Genomic DNA, 17,683 nt, shown 5'->3' with positions numbered 1-17,683 from the left:
AAAGCGTGCACAAAATTTTCGTATCCTCTCGCCCACAAACTATCAGTCTTACAGAAAAAATGAACAGGACTTTTTTGTTGGAAATTCAATAATTTTATTTTGTACTGGTAGGCTATACATTGTCGTTACAAGCTACAGTCTGAGCTACTGAAGAAGAACTTGTTTGACTGTAACTTTGGTGCGTTTTTTATCGAATAATTCGAGAACTATGGCCTCTAGTGAAAATGTATCCCAGTTCAAAATTTAATTTGCTACAAAAATGTGCTGTTCATTTTTCTGTAGGATTAATAGTTTGCGCCTAGCGAGGGGGAGAATACGAAAATCTTGTTCGTGGTATTTGAAGGCATTGCGGGTTGCATAAAACCCGTAAGTAGGGGCAGCTGAATCGCCTCGATATTCGCGGCCGCGCTGACATGTCGACGACGCGGCACACCTCGTGCCATTTGGACGCCATTTTCACGCTGTCGCAATTCTAATGGAGAACGGAGCAGTCACGTGACTAGTTGTACCCAGAGGAGACTCTTGCCGTTCTGTCGCACGCCGCCATTCGCCAGACAGCGGACTGTGATGAGGGAACGGGAGACAATATGGAGGCCCGGCTCGGCTCGTCTCGGCGCGCAGCTCTTTTGTTTTCCCATCAAGTGGTCCGCCCTGATGAGAGCAGTCCTAGTCGACGGCCGCGGACAATAGGTGGCAGCAGCGGCGCCACAATGGCGGCCGTCTCAGCCGCGCTGACGACGCGCCGCGGAAACGCGCCATTGTCTGCCCGCCTGCCGGCTCACTAGTCCTCATCCTTAATATCAGGATTAGTGTGGCGGGCACGTCAGCCGGGCCTCTCGACTGGACACTCGGGACAGGTCTGAGCGAGGCCATACGGTTTAATGGTCGACTGTCGATTAGTTAGCAAAGACGATCGCGACCACTAGCAAGAGACTCTTTGATCCTAACCCACATCGATAATACACGACTAGGGTTGCCCCCTGTCCCATACTGTACATGACCTTCTGTATCTAAAGCGAAAATTTTGCGTTCCACATTATGAACTGTAGTCCCGTAAAAACGAGCGTTTGCCTTTTTTTCTCTAAATATTTTAAAATTCGTACTTGATTTGAGCGCCGTTGATGTTCAAAGTAGCGTCACTATTTTTTTATTCACTGGAGCCTCAGAAGAATGAAATGACGTGATGTCTGACCATACGCTGGTCAAGTTGAGCGTCCCGTGTTGTTGTTTACCTTGCCTTCCGCTGCGTACTTCCGTAGGTCTTCCCTTCCAGCTTCCAGCGCGACTGTTCGTGCTGCTTGAGACTAAATCTAGTACGTAAATTGTGAAGATATCAAACCTCATCGAAGACATCAGTGTCAAGATGAGAGATTATGGCGAAAATTTACTCAGTACAACTCGTACGAAGAAAGTTAAACGGGTAACGTCATATCAGAATAGATCGGAATCCCCACACACGTGGGAGAAACGTGTTACTGGACAGTGCCACAAGGTCCGATGTTCCGTACGTGTACGTGAATTCTCTCTGTCTCATGGCGACTGTAAGCAACATGCTGGAACTCAAACCCATAAAGGAAATAAAAAACCACAAAGTACAACGAAAAATCTGGAATCCTGTCTTTCTCATCAAGCGACCTCTCAAACACAAACTAATTATAATGTAGTTAAAGCTGGCACGTAATATTTGATTTGCAAGTACCTATGAACTAACAAGTTTCCTTACATTTACGTCTATGGTCACAAACTTTTTGTTAACAGATCACCGGTTTCGGTCTTTCATGACCATCATCAGATCTGTTTCATAAAAACGAAGTCCTAATGTACTGCAGCCATAGTGGCAGAGGTTACAGACAGAAAAACACTCATTCAAAATATATTTGATTGGGATGCTGGTCAGAGGGAAATTAGAAAACGGACTGGAACGCCGTGGTCTGATGAAAGGAAGAGAGTTCATTCTAGAAGGATGAAACAAATTTGGACACAAAGAAAGGCCAACCATCCAGCGTGACATTGGCTGATTGTGCCTCCCGTGGTCCTGTTGTGAGCGTACGTGAATACATAATAATAATAATAATAATAATAATAATAAATAAAGGACTTCGACGTAATATCAGCCCAAACGTGAGTAACAATAACATAATTGTAGTCACAAAAAGAGCCTTTGGTACAGCCAGACTTAGCTACAATGACCAGATTTCCATAGACGAAAAAGTGAACAGTTTTATCACCAAAAAAAAAGAGGAAGGAAATTGTAGTAACACCAAAGCCAATGACCATACAGTACCAAAACATTAATAAAAAAAACCAAGTAACGATAATGCTTTAACAGTGGAAGCGGAGAGAGGTAGCTCTGTTGTCGTGTATGATAGTGAATATATCAATAAAACCATTGATTTTTTTTCAACAGTAATAATATAATAGAAATTCAGTCGGGCCCCACTTCTAAATTACAGAGTAAACTTAAAAATGTGATGAACAGTGACTTCCTATCAGAGAAGCAGATAACCGAACTGATGAACTGAACATCACTGAAGCAATTGCTTACTACAATGGCTACAGTCTAGAACTAACAGATGAGCTAAATAGTAAAATAAGTACCCACATAAACAACCACAGAGACAAACCACCACCAAGTAACACCACAGCTAACAGAAAAACATATGAGAAACTGACATATAAATAATCAAACCTTTTTTCCGAGGAACTTTTATATCATCAATAAATCATTGCTGGGAGGAAGAGACTCTGTGGCCTATCGGCTGGTGAAGCTTCTCGTGCGCGCCCGGCCAGACAGCCGCTGGCAGCCTGGACTCCAGACTGCCGGCTCTCCAGGACGCGGCGCGGAGCCTGGCAGGTCGGCCTACCCTGCAGGCGCACGGTGTGTCTCCCTCCCCCAGACTTCCCCACTGCGGTGCCCGTCAGCTGCACTTCACTACTCCCGACTATGCTGTGGCTCGTTCGTGTAGACTCGGCAAGGACAGAGTTTCAAAGAGATAGACCGCGCATAGATCCCTGACACAAACATAGGAAAGAGGAAAACAGGACAATCACGTCTAGAGGATGACTGGTTCCGCTCTGTACCGTCGGCTTGCTTCCGAGACGCTGCAGGTATTGCGAGGTACAGGCTGGCCAACCACTAGGCAGGGTCGCCAACTTATCAACTCTCCGGCCCTTGCTCATATTGTACTGTAGAATACTCCTCTGGTAACAGTCCGCAGATCCCCTCTAGGAAACTTCCAGCCATTTACGAAAGATCTAATAGCGTTACTGAGCTACCTGTCACACAACAAGAAACAGTGAGTAGTTCGTGGAGATTTCGATGTAGATTGGTTAAAAGATATGGACAGGAAAAATGTACTAGAACTGTTATTTGGGTGTTCCAATCTAATTTCAGCAGTCAATTTTCAAATTCAGTGTTCGAATAAAGGTTTTGAGGCCACAGTGAACGCAGGTTACCCGCAGCTCGGCAGCTACTCGACCCACAGATCCCGTGTACGGCGTACGGACGGGAAAACCGACACCAGTATTTTGGTTTTGAATAACCGGTATTTTTCAGTATTTGTTTTGTCTCTGTTATAACAGGTGTTTCTTACTTCTCACTAACAACCGAGTAAAAAGAAAAAGAAATATCAATTAGACCTAGCAGTAGTACTGAAAGTCTTTGTTTTTAAAGAAATATTTATTAAAAAAATGAGTAAGTTTATTCTTAAAATTTGTTGGTTTTAAAGTATTGCGTTATTATAAGAAAAAGGGAAAGCTATCAGTGCTGTTTTAATAACAATGGCGACAGAAATAACTAAGTCACATGGCATACGAATTGGTACAGCGTTGCTGAGACAACAATGTCCCTGTGTTTCGTGTGTCGTGGCTTTAAGGCAGGCGTGTGTGCGACACACTGCCGCTCCTCGTCCGTTATTTGGCGCAACGGCACGAACCCTACTGCGGAAACACACTATGTGATCAGAAGTATCCGGGCGCCCCCAAAACATACGTTTTTCATATTAGGTGCATTGTGCTGCCACCTACTGGTAGGTACTCCATATCAGCGACCTCCGTAGTCAATACGCATCGTGAGAGAGCAGAATGGTGCGCTCCGCGGAACTCAAGGACTTCGAGCATGGTCAGGTGATTGGGTGTCACTTGTGTCATAGGTCTGTACGCGAGATTTCCACACTCATAAACATCCCTACGTCCACTGTTTCCGATGTGACAGTGAAGTGGAAACGTGAAGGGACACGTAAAGCACAAAAGCGTACAGGCCGACCTCGTCTGTTGACTGACAAGAGACCGCCGACAGTTGAAGAGGGTCGTTGTAATAGGCAGACATCTATCCAGACCATCACACAGGAATTCCAAACTGCATCAGGATCCACTGCAAGTTCTATGACAGTTAGGCGGGAGGTGAGAAAACTTGGATTTCGTGGTCGAGCGACTGCTCATAAGCTACACATCACGCCGGTAAATGCCAAACGACGCCTCGCTTGGTGTAAGGAGCGTAAACACTGGACGATTGAACAGTGCAAAAAGTTGTGTGGAGTGACGAATCACGGTACACAACGTGGCGATCCGATGGCAGGGTGTGGGTATGACGAATACCCGATGAACGTCATCTGTCGGCTTGTGTAAGTGTCAACAGTAAAATTCGGAGGCGGTGGTGTTATGGTGTGGTCGTGTTTTTCGTGGAGGGGGCTTGCATTCCTTGTGGTTTGCGTGGTACTATCACAGCGCAGGCCTACATTGATGTTTTAAGCACCTTCTTGCTTCCCACTGTTGAAGAGCAATTCGGGAATGTCGACTGCATCTTTCAACGCCTGTCCATAATGCACGGCCTGTGGCGGAATGGTTACACGACAGTAACACCTCTCTAATGAACTGGCCTACACAGAGTCCTGACCTGAATCCTACAGAACACCTTTAGGATGTCTTGGAACGCCGACAGACATCGATATCTCTCCTCAGTGTGGCATCCCGTGAAGAATGGGCTGCCATTCCCCAAGAAACCTTCCAGCACCTGGTTGAACGAACGCCTGCGAGAGTGGAAGCTCTTATCAAGGCTAAGGGTGGGCCAACACCGATGAAGGGCGCGACGAACTTCTAAGTCATTTTTAGTCAGGTGTCCGGATACTTTTGATGACATAGTGTATTTTGTAAAGTAATGTAGCAATGAAGTACAATGCCTCATTTGCTTTAAATATTAAAGATTTGTCTCCCATTTATATGAAATAATAAAAGAGGAAGGAAATTACGGTAACTGTGATCAATTAAAAAAATTAACAAGAATTCATTCGTAGCATAAAATAAAGTAGAAACTACTTCATCTGCTGTGTTTATCTACATAATGTGCGTTTAGTTACTTGCATCCCTTGATAACGGACAAATTAACGCGAGAGACAGACTTCTTGAGCCTCAGTTTTCACGCTGCAGCACTGATTACTCGTAATGTCCAAATAGTGCTGATGTCCCAGACTGCATCACGGTCTCTGAGGAGAGTTTCAAAAAATTAGAATCACTAGAAGAATGCTGGTGACTTTTTTGTAGTATTCGACCACTTACCACATTTTATGAGAAGTAGCGAACGGTGGACGGACTAACTTTTCATTTATTTGTCCATTCAGTTTAATATTTTGGTTCTATGTATTCTGAAACTGAGTGGGTCGAAATTTTTTAATCTTCGTTCGATTTCTAAGTTTATTACAAGAAATAATAGGAATAAAAACCGAAATGGACTATTTCAGAAAACGGTAATTTTGAAGAGTTTTAATAGTCGTGTTAAATTGGCGTGAGAAAAAAAGAAGAAAAACGATTACCGAAAACCGGTTGTTCCAGTGATTACCGCCATCCCTAGTTCAGCGCCTAAAACGGACGAGATAAATTTACGCCTAAACCAATGGAACAGTCGTGTATAGACATCGTGCGAAGGGCGTTTCGGTCTGAGAATATTCAGATTAGCCACAGGAAACTTCCCAGTGCTGAAGAGAGCAGTAGTGGAAATCGATATAAAGGCTTGGCCATTTATAGCAGAAGTAACGGCGTCAGTTAGAATAGTTGTGCGCAGTCTGTATGCGGTAGTATCATATGCTTATACTGACAAATGACGTCAAATGGTATCGCATTTGATGCCAGTACAGTATATAACAAGACGTCAACGATTCAGAGGCTGGTACCCAGTACAGAGGCAGTGGTGTGTGTGTGTGTGTGTGTGTGTGTGTGTGTGTGTAGCTGTAGGTGCCTCTATTGCAGAGGGGAAGCAGACGCCATTGCTGACAGCGCGTGTTGTCCACATAAACGACTGGCAATGCCACGTGGAAAACAGTAACCGTGTGATGAGGAAGCAAAAATCGGTGCGTACAGGCAAATCGGACACACTAATTGTGAAATAGCCAAGAAACTGAATCTTTAAAGTACAGTGATTCGTAATTTCGTAAGATCAGGAGCGCAATGTGGACAGAACGAAAAATATTGAGCACACTAGGATAGTCCCTTAGCCAACAAAACGGTTATTTCTGCGCACAACTAAGCCAGAAACCGTTGTTCCACTGTTGTTGCCGATTCACGGTTGCCAGTAACTGTTCAAAGTGTACTACAAATTTCGACAAATGACAAACACTTTCCATCATAGAAACGACTGCAGAAATCTGCCGTAAGGCACAAACGTATAGAGGCTCGACAGGAGTCTGTTGAAAAACATGTCACGTACTTCAAAATGGGATAAAGTAATCTTCAATGGTGAGAGAGGGTGTTTAATTTAGATGGGTCGGGCGTATTTCAGTATGACTGGCATGATATGAGAAGAGGGCAGCAGGTAGAATGAGCAGAGGTTTACGTCGAGGGAGTGTTAAGATTTGGGCAGCCTTTTTATTTTTTTTTTATTTGTGATAAGATCTCATGGGACCAAACTGCTGAGGTCATCGGTACCTAAGCTTACTCACTACTGAATCTAAATTAAAGTAACCTCCGCTAAGGACTACACACACCCATGGCTGAGGGAGGAATCGAACCTCCGACGGGGGCTGCAGAGCGGACCGTGACAAGCCGCCTCAGACCGCGCGGCGGGCATCATTCTGCACCGAAAACAACTCGCGCATTCCTTGGCTGAACTGTGTAATGGACTCTTAACATGTTCACTGCGATGCTGGAGGCAGAATTGATTAGAATGTATGAGGACCAGGGGACGAAGGTTTGACGTTTCAAGTGATAATACATCTGTGTATGGTTCTGCTACAACCAAGAAGTGGTTTGAAGCCGAAGATACCGATGTAATGCCCTGGCCTGCTGGATTTGAACGCCGTCGAAAACCTTCAGGGATTACTTGGAAAGCGTGTTTATCGCAGTCGAAGACAATCTGAGGCGTATGTCAGTTGAAAAAAGCTGTACGAGACGTGTGGGTCACAGTTCCACTGCCGGCCGAAGTGGCCGTGCGGTTAAAGGCGCTGCAGTCTGGAACCGCAAGACCGCTACGGTCGCAGGTTCGAATCCTGCCTCGGGCATGGATGTTTGTGACGTCCTTAGGTTAGTTAGGTTTAAGTAGTTCTAAGTTCTAGGGGACTAATGACCTGAGCAGTTGAGTCCCATAGTGCTCAGAGCCATTTGAACAGTTCCACTGCAAGAACTACTGACCATAACAAAAACAATGCCGAGGAGAATTTTTTAAGTAATTACGAAGCACCGAGGTTGGACAAAGCACACATTAAATAAAGATATTCACGAAACTGCGTGTTCTGAGCCATACTGATTAGTGAGCGAAGAAATCGCTCGTTTCCACCTTCTACACGATCAACACGAGCAGTTAGCCTGTTCAGAAAGTCGTGAACGTAAACAACGATGCGCAGCAAACAACATATGAAAACATCATTTTATATACAGTTAACAAAGGAAATTAAAAAAACTGTCACTGAAGCTACCCGATCCGATGTCAACACGAATAAGAGCCTGGCGCTCTGGCGACTTCGCCTCATGGACACTGCGACAGACTCCTCTACGAACGTGGACGGTGCTGGCATTGCAGGGCAGCTGATGGTGCTCCCTGTGAGTGAGTGTCAGCAAGAAAGCTGCGCGAAGTGGACTGAGGACGAAACTGTCCATTTAATTATTTTGTACGAGGAAGGATGAGCGTTACGGAATGTACAGTTTTTGCACTACATGAAGTGAGATAAACAAGCAAAGTTCGTTGCCTGAAATTGCTACACTTTTCAACACCTCGACAGAAACATTTACCACAATATCCACAGTTCAAGGAATCAGGCAAAGTAGCTTCATAACATAGATTAATTAAGATTACGTTTGAAAGTAATGCTTTAGGAACACGGAAATTACCATTCAACTTGCAGGAACACAGCTGTATCTACAATTTTAAATGATGTGGTATTAATGATTATGCAGTGTTAACTGTATTGGTAGTTCAAGAACAGACTTTCAGGAGTTACGAGTGGTCCCTCAAAATACACGTTCAAACAATGCTTCATTTATCAGGTATCAGTCCTGTTTGGGCCTTGAACGTATATGGAGTTGGTGTAACGTTATTTGATCGTAAGTGCGGCCTAAGGCACTTTCCCACGGTTCGCGCGGCTCTCCCCGTCGGAGTGCGTCCTCCCTCGGGCCTAGTTGTGTGTGTGTGGGGGGGGGGGGGGATGCTTAGCGTAAGTTACTTTGAAGTTTTAGGTGTGTAAGCCTAGGAACCAATGACCTCAGCAGTTCCGTCCGATAGGAACTTACGACCAATTTCCAAACTGCCTTTTTAACGCTAATGGCTTTGCGCATAATAGTATGTGGATTGGCAAATTTGGGACCGGTTATAAAAGACTATTTCTTTCACCTGTATCGCTGTCGTCCTTGTAAAATTTTGATGTTGTTGTGGATTTCTCATCATAAGCTCTCCAATGATATCCTTGCCGCCCCTTCCGCTCTCTTATCCAAGACGAACACGGCTGTTTATATTTTTTCTTTGCCACTGGAAGTATGAAAAGTGCAGCTGCAGCGTGGCGCTCTTCCTACGCAACGTCTTCCGTCACGCGCAGAACTGCGACATAAACGCCTCGTGGAGAGTGATCTCTCTCTCTCTCTCTCTCTCTCTCTCTCTCTCTCTCTCTCTCACACACACACACACACACACACACACACACACACACACACAGTGTGTAAACGCGTCCAACATCTGCTCTCCAGCGACTCTCACACGCTTACTGGGAGCACTGGCAAGGAACTGCCAGACATTAATTATCGGCGAAAATTCGCCCCTAGTGTAAAGAATTGTTCGAGTACTGCCTGAGAGTAACAAACAGCCTGAGAGCAGAAAACTCCCCCTGACTCCTGCAGCCTCACACAGGCCGCCGTCGCGCCGCAGCTGGCTGTTGCGAGCGGCGGGACCCCAGCAGCAGCAGCAGCAGCAGCCGGTGGCGGGATCAATACTGTGCTGTGCTGTGCTGTACCAGCTGTGGCTGCCGCCCGCGTTCCTCGCCCGCCGTGTTTACCGCCTGCAGGTGGCTGCGGGCACTGCTCGTAAGGCGAACGTCGCTAAAACTGAAACCGAGGGCAGTGCCTAAACACATACACGAGAGCGCAAAAACTGCTGGAAGCCGACCTCTAGGTAGACCAGTTCGCGTTCCGGAGGCGTGTCAAGAACATGCGAGACAATTCTTCGCCGATCACTTCACAGCAGAAGGTGATCGACGTTGTTTCTGTACAGGGTGTTGAATAATTCATGTTTACAAACTTGTAGAGGTTGTATGGCGGCTTAGTACGTTTCACACGCGAACCCACGTGCGGAAACGACGTCCAGCGACACCACACAGGCGCCGGCACCCGTCAATGTGTGCACGTGGAGAGTGATCCCGTGGTAGTGTAGGATGTTGGAGAAGGCTACATTTATCGATCTTAGGTAACAGATTACTTTTGGATACATTATGGGAGTGACAGTGATCAATGTGTTACAAATATTTACTATTTAAAAACAGTCTTGATCACGATTTATTTATTAAGGCGACAGGTTGCGACCACTGCTGTGGTCATCTTCAGACCTACAAGTCGTATACAAAGCTTTAATTAGAGGGCTACATACATTAAAGAAAATACAGAAAGCTATAAAACGATGAATTACCATTGAGTAGGAACCTCTTTCTGCTGGAGAATCACTACTGAAGAAAGCAGTGCACGTCTTACTATATGTAATGGAGGCTCCGCCCACTTCTGACGGCATGATGCCATTACTAACCAATGAGTTATAAGTCGAATAACAATGTAAAATTTCTTAGTTAAAAGAACATTGTCAAGAAATAAAAACAAACACACACTAAACTTAGCTTATTAAACAGCTATTGTCAATTAAGAAGCGTTAAAAATATGTAAATATGTAGGATAAATGAACTTCGGTTTGGCAGTATTTTTATTTCTTGACAATGTTCATTTAACTAAGAAATTTTACATTGTTATTCGACTTATAACTCATTGGTTAGTAATGGCATCATGCCGTCAGAAGTGGGCGGAGCCTCCATTACATATAGTAAGACGTGCACTTCTTTCTTCAGTAGTGGTTCTCCAGCAGAAAGAGGTTCCTATTCATTGGTAATTCATAGTGTTATAGCTTTATAACTTTCTGTATTTTCTTTAATGTATGTAGCCCTCTAATTAAAGCTTTGTATACGACTTGTAGCTCTGAAGATGACCACAGCAGTGGTCGAAACCGGTCGCCTTAAAAAATAAATCGTGGTCAAGACTGTTTTTAAATAGTAAAAATTAGGTAACGGACCCTGGTCCGGAAACGACCGAGTCGAAACTTATAAACGAAAACCGTGGATCAATGTTAATTTCTCGTCTGGTCAGATGAATACACCACATGCGTGGTTGTGTGCGTATACGCCGCCATGAAGGTGTACGGCTGTATCGGGCACGGATACCGGCTCACTGAACAGTACTATGCTTGCTTTATTCGAAGGACAATACTGGTCAGTGTCACTAGTGCGGTGGTGTCAGGAGCATGACAGTGAACTCACGTGGCTCTCAAATATGGCTGGCATTCGTCTGATGGAACGTAATTATCACTACTGCGGCGCCAGTTACACATACCTCTGGAAACCCACTAATGACTGTTCGAGGGAATGTCACGCAATATCGCTGCTCTATTCCTTTCCACAGTTGGACCAGCACGTTGTTAAATACACTACTGGCCATTAAAATTGCTACACCACGAAGATGACGTGCTACAGACGCGAAATTTAACCGACAGGAAGAAGATGCTGTGATATGAAACGATTAGCTTTTCAGAGCATTCACACAAGGTTGGCGCCGGTGGCGACACATGCAACGTGCTGACACGAGGAAAGTTTCCAACCGATTTCTCATACACAAGCAGCAGTTGACCGGCGTTGCTTGGTGAAACTTTGTTGTGATGCCTCGTGTAAGGAGGAGAAATGCGTACCATCATGTTTCCGACTTTGATAAAGGTCAGATTGTAGCCTATCGCGATTGCAGTTTATCGTATCGCGACATTGCTGCTCACGTTGGTCGAGATCCAATGACTGTTAGCAGAATATGGAATCGGTAGGTTCAGGAGGGTAATACGGAACGCCGTGCTGGATCCCAACGACCTCGTATCACTAGCAGTCGAGATGACAGGCATCTTATCCGCATGGCTGTAACGGACCGTGCAGCTACGTCTCGATCCCTGAGTTAACAAATGGGGACGTTCGCAAGACAACAACCATCTCCACGAACAGTTCGACGACGTTTGCAGCAGTATGGACTATCAGTTCGGAGGCCATGGCTGTGGTTACCCTAGACGCTGCATCACAGACAGGAGCACCTGCGATGGTGTACTCGACGACGAACCTGGGCGCACGAGTGGCAAAACGTCATTTTTTCGGATGAATCCAGATTCTGTTTCGGGCATCCTGATGGTCGCATCCGTGTTTGGCGGCATCGCGGTGAACGCACATTGGAAGCATGTATTCGTCATCGCCATACTGGCGTATCAGCCGTCGTGATGGTATGGGGTGCCATTGGTTACACGTCTCGGTCACCACTTCTTCGCATTCACGGCACTTTGAACAGTCGACGCTACATTTCAGATGTGTTTCGACCCGTGGCTCTACCCTTTATTCGATCCCTGCGGAACCCTACATTTCAGCAGGATAATGCACGGCCGCATGTTGCAGGTCCTGTACGGGCCTTCCTGGATACAGAAAATGTTCGACTGCTGCCCCGGCCAGCACATTCTCCAGATCTCTCGCCAGTTGAAAACGACTGGTCAATGGTGGCCGAGCAACTTGCTCGTCACAATACGCCAGTCACTACTCTTGATGATCTGTGGTATCGTATTGAAGCTGGATGGACAGCTGTACCTGTACACGCCATACAAGCTCTGTTTGACTCAATCCCAGGCGTATCAAGGCCGTTATTACGGCCAGAGGTGGTTGTTCTGGGTACTGATTTCTCAGGACCTATGCAACCAAATTGCGTGAAAATGTAATCACATGTCCTAGTGTAATATATTTGTCCAATGAATACCCGTTTATCATCTGCATTTCTTCTTGGTGTAGCAATTTTAATGGATAGTAGTGTAGGTGGTCGCAATATAAATTCGTAGGATTCCACGACCGATCAAAGTTTCATGAAATTTCTAAAAGGAACCGACATTATAGGCCAAATACAGCGGCCTTCTTCAGGGCCAATAATAATCCGCTTGGCAGTGGGTGCTTCATTATATCGCCTTTCTGGCAGTGTCACTGAACTCCAGGCGTCACATTTATTAGATTTAATTGTCCCTTAAATAACATTGGCGGATGTCAGAAGAGAGCAAGGGAGCATGTAAGACATTATTATATACCCTCCCGGTACGTCTGGCCGGCCTGTGTGACCGAGCGGTTCTAGGCGCTGCAGTCTGGAACCGCGCGACCGCTACGGTCGCACGTTCGAATCCTGCCTCGGGCATGGATGTGTGTGATGTCCTTAGGTTAGGTAGGTTTATGTAGTTCTACGTTCTACGTTCTAGGGGACTGATGACCTCAGAAGTTAAGTCCCATAGTGCTTAGAGCCATTTCCGCTACCTCTGACATTGGAATGCGTGTAACGGCACGGTTGTTGCTAGGGGTGCGCAACTTTCAGAGGTCGTAGTACGGACCAAAATAAGGAAAAAATTTCGAGTAAAATACCTTAAGAGCTACGAGCACTTGTTTCTCTTCGATAGTGTGATACACATCTCTGTTGAGCAAATGCTCAGACCTCTTACGGTATGCATCTCAGAGCCTGTGTGTTTACTGGACAGCTTTTCCTTATTTTGGTCCATACTGCCACCTCTGAAAGTCGACTACCCTACAAGAACATTACGAGTACACGTATTCCACTCTGAGTTATGAGAACGGTTTTCGCTTATAACTGTCGATTCACTCGTTTCTGGTATAAGGACCGTTGCCTCAGACTGATGCATGTATTCTTCTCCGTCGTCCTTGAAAGTCTGTAACATCATCACGGTATCATCCTGTATGTACATCCGTTTACAGGTGCCGGCGCCTGCAACTTCGGTGCTCTGCGGCGTCGTCGGATGCCGTTTTCGGACGTGCGTTCCTGTGTAAAACGTAACGTGCTGAGTGCCCTCTACAACGTCTAGAAGTGTGTAACATGAACTGTGAAACACCCTGTATATAGACAACGTAAAAGCTCCTCGCTTTTAAAATTATTATTTTTACCGACCGGTATCGAGCTACAAGCTCATCGTCAGCAGTCTCATAGAAGGCACGTAATATAATACATACTGCACTCTAAGGAAAAAGATGACCTGCCACGAAGGAATTACCCGAATGGGAAGGAAATCAGTAGATGCAACGTACCTGCAAAGACAAACGAATGTTTACACTTTCAGAAAAATTGCACGATTTATTCCAGAGAAACTGCTTCACAGATTCAGCAGTTCAGTAACGCCTTGGTCCACCTCTGAGTCCTACGCAAGCAGGCAGACGGCTCGGGAGTCACAGACAGCGTTACTGGGTGTCCTGAGAAACGCCGGATCTGTTTCTCGCCGCCTGCTAACGACTTTGCGCGGCCGTGGTGGTGGTGGTGGTGGGGCGGCGGAAGCGACGTCGAGCACAGCTGCCCCGGGACTGGCTCCGTCCGGCGTCTACCTCACGGCTCCGCAGCTCCAATAGCACGCGAGGAAAAGTGAACGCCTAAACCTCCCTCTGCGAGCTCTGATTTCTCTTATTTTATTACCATGGTCGCTTCACTCTACGTAGGTGCGAGTAAACAAAACGTTATCACATTTGGGGGAGAAAGTTGCTGATTGAAATTTCGTGAAAAGATCTCGCCGCAACGAAATCGCTCTTGTTTTATTGGCCGCCACTCCATTTCGCTTATAATGTTTCTGACACACTCTCTCCCCTATTTAGCAATAACACGAAACGAGTTATCTCTTTTTGAATTTTTTTCGACGTGCTCCGTCACCCCTACCTGGTAAGGACACCACACCGTGCAGCAATGTTTTAGTAGAGTAGCGAAGGCAGTCTGCTTAATAGATGCGTTGCATCTTCTAAGAATTCTGCCAATAAATCGCAGTGTTTGGTTCGCCATTCCAACACCATTTTCTATGCGGTGGTCCCAATTTAGTTGAATCGACAATGTTTAACCTTGCCTGAATTATCATGCATCCCAAATTTATAAGATTTCCATTTGTACCATAATGTTAGACTTTTTATTCACTGACGGAAAAAATCGCACAAAAAATGAATGTACGGTAATTTAATTTTGGGAATACATATAACTACGTAACATATTTAAGTGATTCACAACGCAAGATTGCAGGTTGATGTAAGTGCGAGGTGCGTCATTCCAACGCTGGTACATCAATAACCGCTGTAACCGCCAAAATGTTGAATGCAAACGCTATGAAACCTCCCCTTAGAAAAATTAGTGAAATACTGTGCTCATAAACCTCTCACGTTATTTGATTTTCAAACAGCTGAGCAGAACTGGACGTACTTAGACATTTCTCTCTTTATTTATTCTGCTCAACACTAAACTGACGCACAATATTTTTAGCGCAACGCAGTCTGACTTTCAATAATCTCTACAAAAGAATGGCCCTGACTAACAATAACCTATACCTTTCATGAATCACTTACCTCACAAGAATCTTCGTTACTCGAACTACTGCAATACAGCAAGTGCCAATACTTGTAGCTAAATAAAAGATTCTAACTACTGAAGCCATTAACTACTGATAGGTATAGTTAGCAAATGAAAGATTTTGATAAACAATGTATTTACCTTCATAGTGTTCAAAAGTCATTATATATATATATATATATATATATATATATATATATATATATATATATATCTCAGTTCATGATATCCAGTATAAAAAATTTACTCTTTCTGGCGGACACACGTCCAGATCGTCCGCTCTTAAAATTCTGCTCTCTCTCTCCCCACATCCACCACTGCTGGCGGCTCACCTCCAACTGCGCAACGCTACGCGCTGTTCACATCCAACTGCCCAACACTACAATAGCGAATATTTCAGCAATTCCAACCAGCCACAGACTGCACACAGCACAGTCAGTGATTTACATACAGAGCGCTAAGTGGCGTTACCAACATATAAACCTGAACAGCCTACTTACAACGCGCACGTGTTGAGTTGTGCGGGTGCCGCATGCCAGTCTGTGACATGGAGCTCAAAGTCTGTTGCACACGGTCGGTCAACACAGGGACGGTTAGTGCTGTTTGTGGATGACGCTGGAGTTATCGACCGATGATGGGCCGTATGTGCAGGCAGATCTGGTGATCGAGCAGGCCGAGCCAACACGTCGACACTCTGCAGAGCACGTTCTTGCGCCACAACAGCGGTCTGTCAGCGAGCGCTATCCTGTTGGAATACAACTCTTGAAATGGTGTTCATCAATGGCAGCGCAACGGGTCGAATCAGCACACTGAATTTGCAGTGAGGGTGTGTGGGGTAACCACGGGAGTGCTCCCGCTGCCACACGAAATCGCATTCCGGATCCTGACTCCAGGTGCAGGTCCAGTGTGTCCAGCACGCAGACAGTTTGGTTGCAGGCCTTCATCTGGCCTGCTCGTAACCAAAACACGGCTGTCACTTGCACCGAGGCAGGACCATCATTCATCACAAAACACAACACGCTGCTCTCCAATGAGCTCTCTCTTGACACCACTGAAGTCACAAATGGCGATGGTTTGGAGTCAGTGGAATGCGCGTTACAGGGCGTCTGGCTCGGAGCTGTCCTTGAAGTGCCCGGTTTCTAGCATTTCGTTGTGTCACTGTGGTGCCTGCTGCTGCACACGCAGTACGACGCGCCAGAGCCACACGCCCAACACGGTGGTCCTCCCCCTCGGTAGAGCCACGTGGCCGTCCGGAGCCCGGTCTTCTTGCGACCGTACGTTCTCGTCACCACCACTGCCAGCAGTCGTATACAGTGGCTGCATTCCTGCCAAGTCTTGCTGCAGTGTCGCAGATGGAATATCCAGCTTCTCACAGCCCTATTACACGACCTCGTTGAAACAAGGTGAGGTGCTGGTAATGGCGTCTTTGTCGCGCTAAACGCTAACCTCAACCCACCTCGTCGAATATCAGAGGTCACTAACGCTTATCACTTTTTATTAAAAATGCAACTCCTCCAGCTATGCTTAAGATTTCATATTTATTTGGCTGCTACTTTAAAGTCAGTACCCCCATTAGACTTTCTTCATGTGCAGTGTTACATTTACGGGATCATGATTTCGGCTTAAAATGCCATTATGAAGTGTTTCAATGTTATACAGTGCCTAAGATGGCATACTGTCGTATTTAAAATACACTATTAGACTTTAGACAATGTGTCTAATAGTATATTTTAAATACGGCAGTAAGCCATCTTAGGCACTGTATAACATTAAAACACTTCATAATGGCATTTTAAGCCGAAATCATGATCGTGTAAATGTAACACTGCACATGAAAAAACAGTCTAATGGCGGTACTGACTTTAAAGAAATCCATTATGACTGTGGCCCCACATTATGAAAAAATTATTTGGCTGCTAGTTTTGATGTTGCGTCGACGCCATCTTCAGGGTCGTACACCTGAAGATGGCGTCGACGCAACGTCGAAACTAGCAGCCAAATAAATATGAAATCTTAAGTACAGCAGGAGGAGTTTCATTTTTAATAAAAATTATACCAGCTGATGTCCCACCATCACCCAATTTAAATATGGATGTACGAAGATCGCTTATCACCGTTACAGCGTGTTTTTAAAGCAAAGCTAATTTTCATCCTCATGGTGGCGCTACTAGCTGCACTTTTATGCGACCTGCGCGAAATTTGAACAGACGTCGTCTTTCAGACATCGAAACTCGTGTATGTCGCTTAACTCCTCCTTGGTGTTCCTATTTTTTTTTTCTACGCGTCAGTGTACTTTAGGCTCAAGTGTCACTTTTCTCACGACGCAGATGTCGTGCCTGAATGATTTCGCAATGCGTTTTCATCTCCTGGTGACTTCGGTAGACAGTAAAGACTGCATATCTGCAAACAATCTGAGGGCTGTTCGGACTGCATCCTAAATCATTTATGTAGTTTGCAACAGCAGAGTTTCTGTAACACTTGCTTGGCAACGGCAGATTTCACTTCTGTTCCACTCGGTGAGTTTCCGTCCATCCGGCAGCACAACTGAGACGGTAATCCATAGCCACCCACTTTG

At 45.4% G+C, this 17,683-nt stretch overlaps 2 protein-coding genes across 2 annotated transcripts in view; both read right to left on the bottom strand.

Moving 5' to 3' along the window:
* LOC126428343 (uncharacterized) overlaps window positions 1-454 on the bottom strand; it is a 91,765-nt gene extending 91,311 nt beyond the window's left edge. Inside the window, exon 1 of the mRNA XM_050090276.1 lies at window positions 414-454. Within this exon, the coding sequence (XP_049946233.1) occupies window positions 414-454 (41 nt within the window). The remainder of the gene's footprint in view (window positions 1-413) is intronic.
* The window catches only part of LOC126428198 (uncharacterized), a 386,880-nt gene that overhangs the window by 36,567 nt on the left and 332,630 nt on the right, over window positions 1-17,683 (bottom strand). The window lies entirely within an intron of this gene.

This window comes from Schistocerca serialis, chromosome 12, assembly GCF_023864345.2.
Source record: "Schistocerca serialis cubense isolate TAMUIC-IGC-003099 chromosome 12, iqSchSeri2.2, whole genome shotgun sequence".
NCBI lineage: Eukaryota > Metazoa > Arthropoda > Insecta > Orthoptera > Acrididae > Schistocerca > Schistocerca serialis.
Note: the sequence above shows the minus strand (reverse complement) of the source record. Positions and strands in the feature narration are given on the sequence as shown.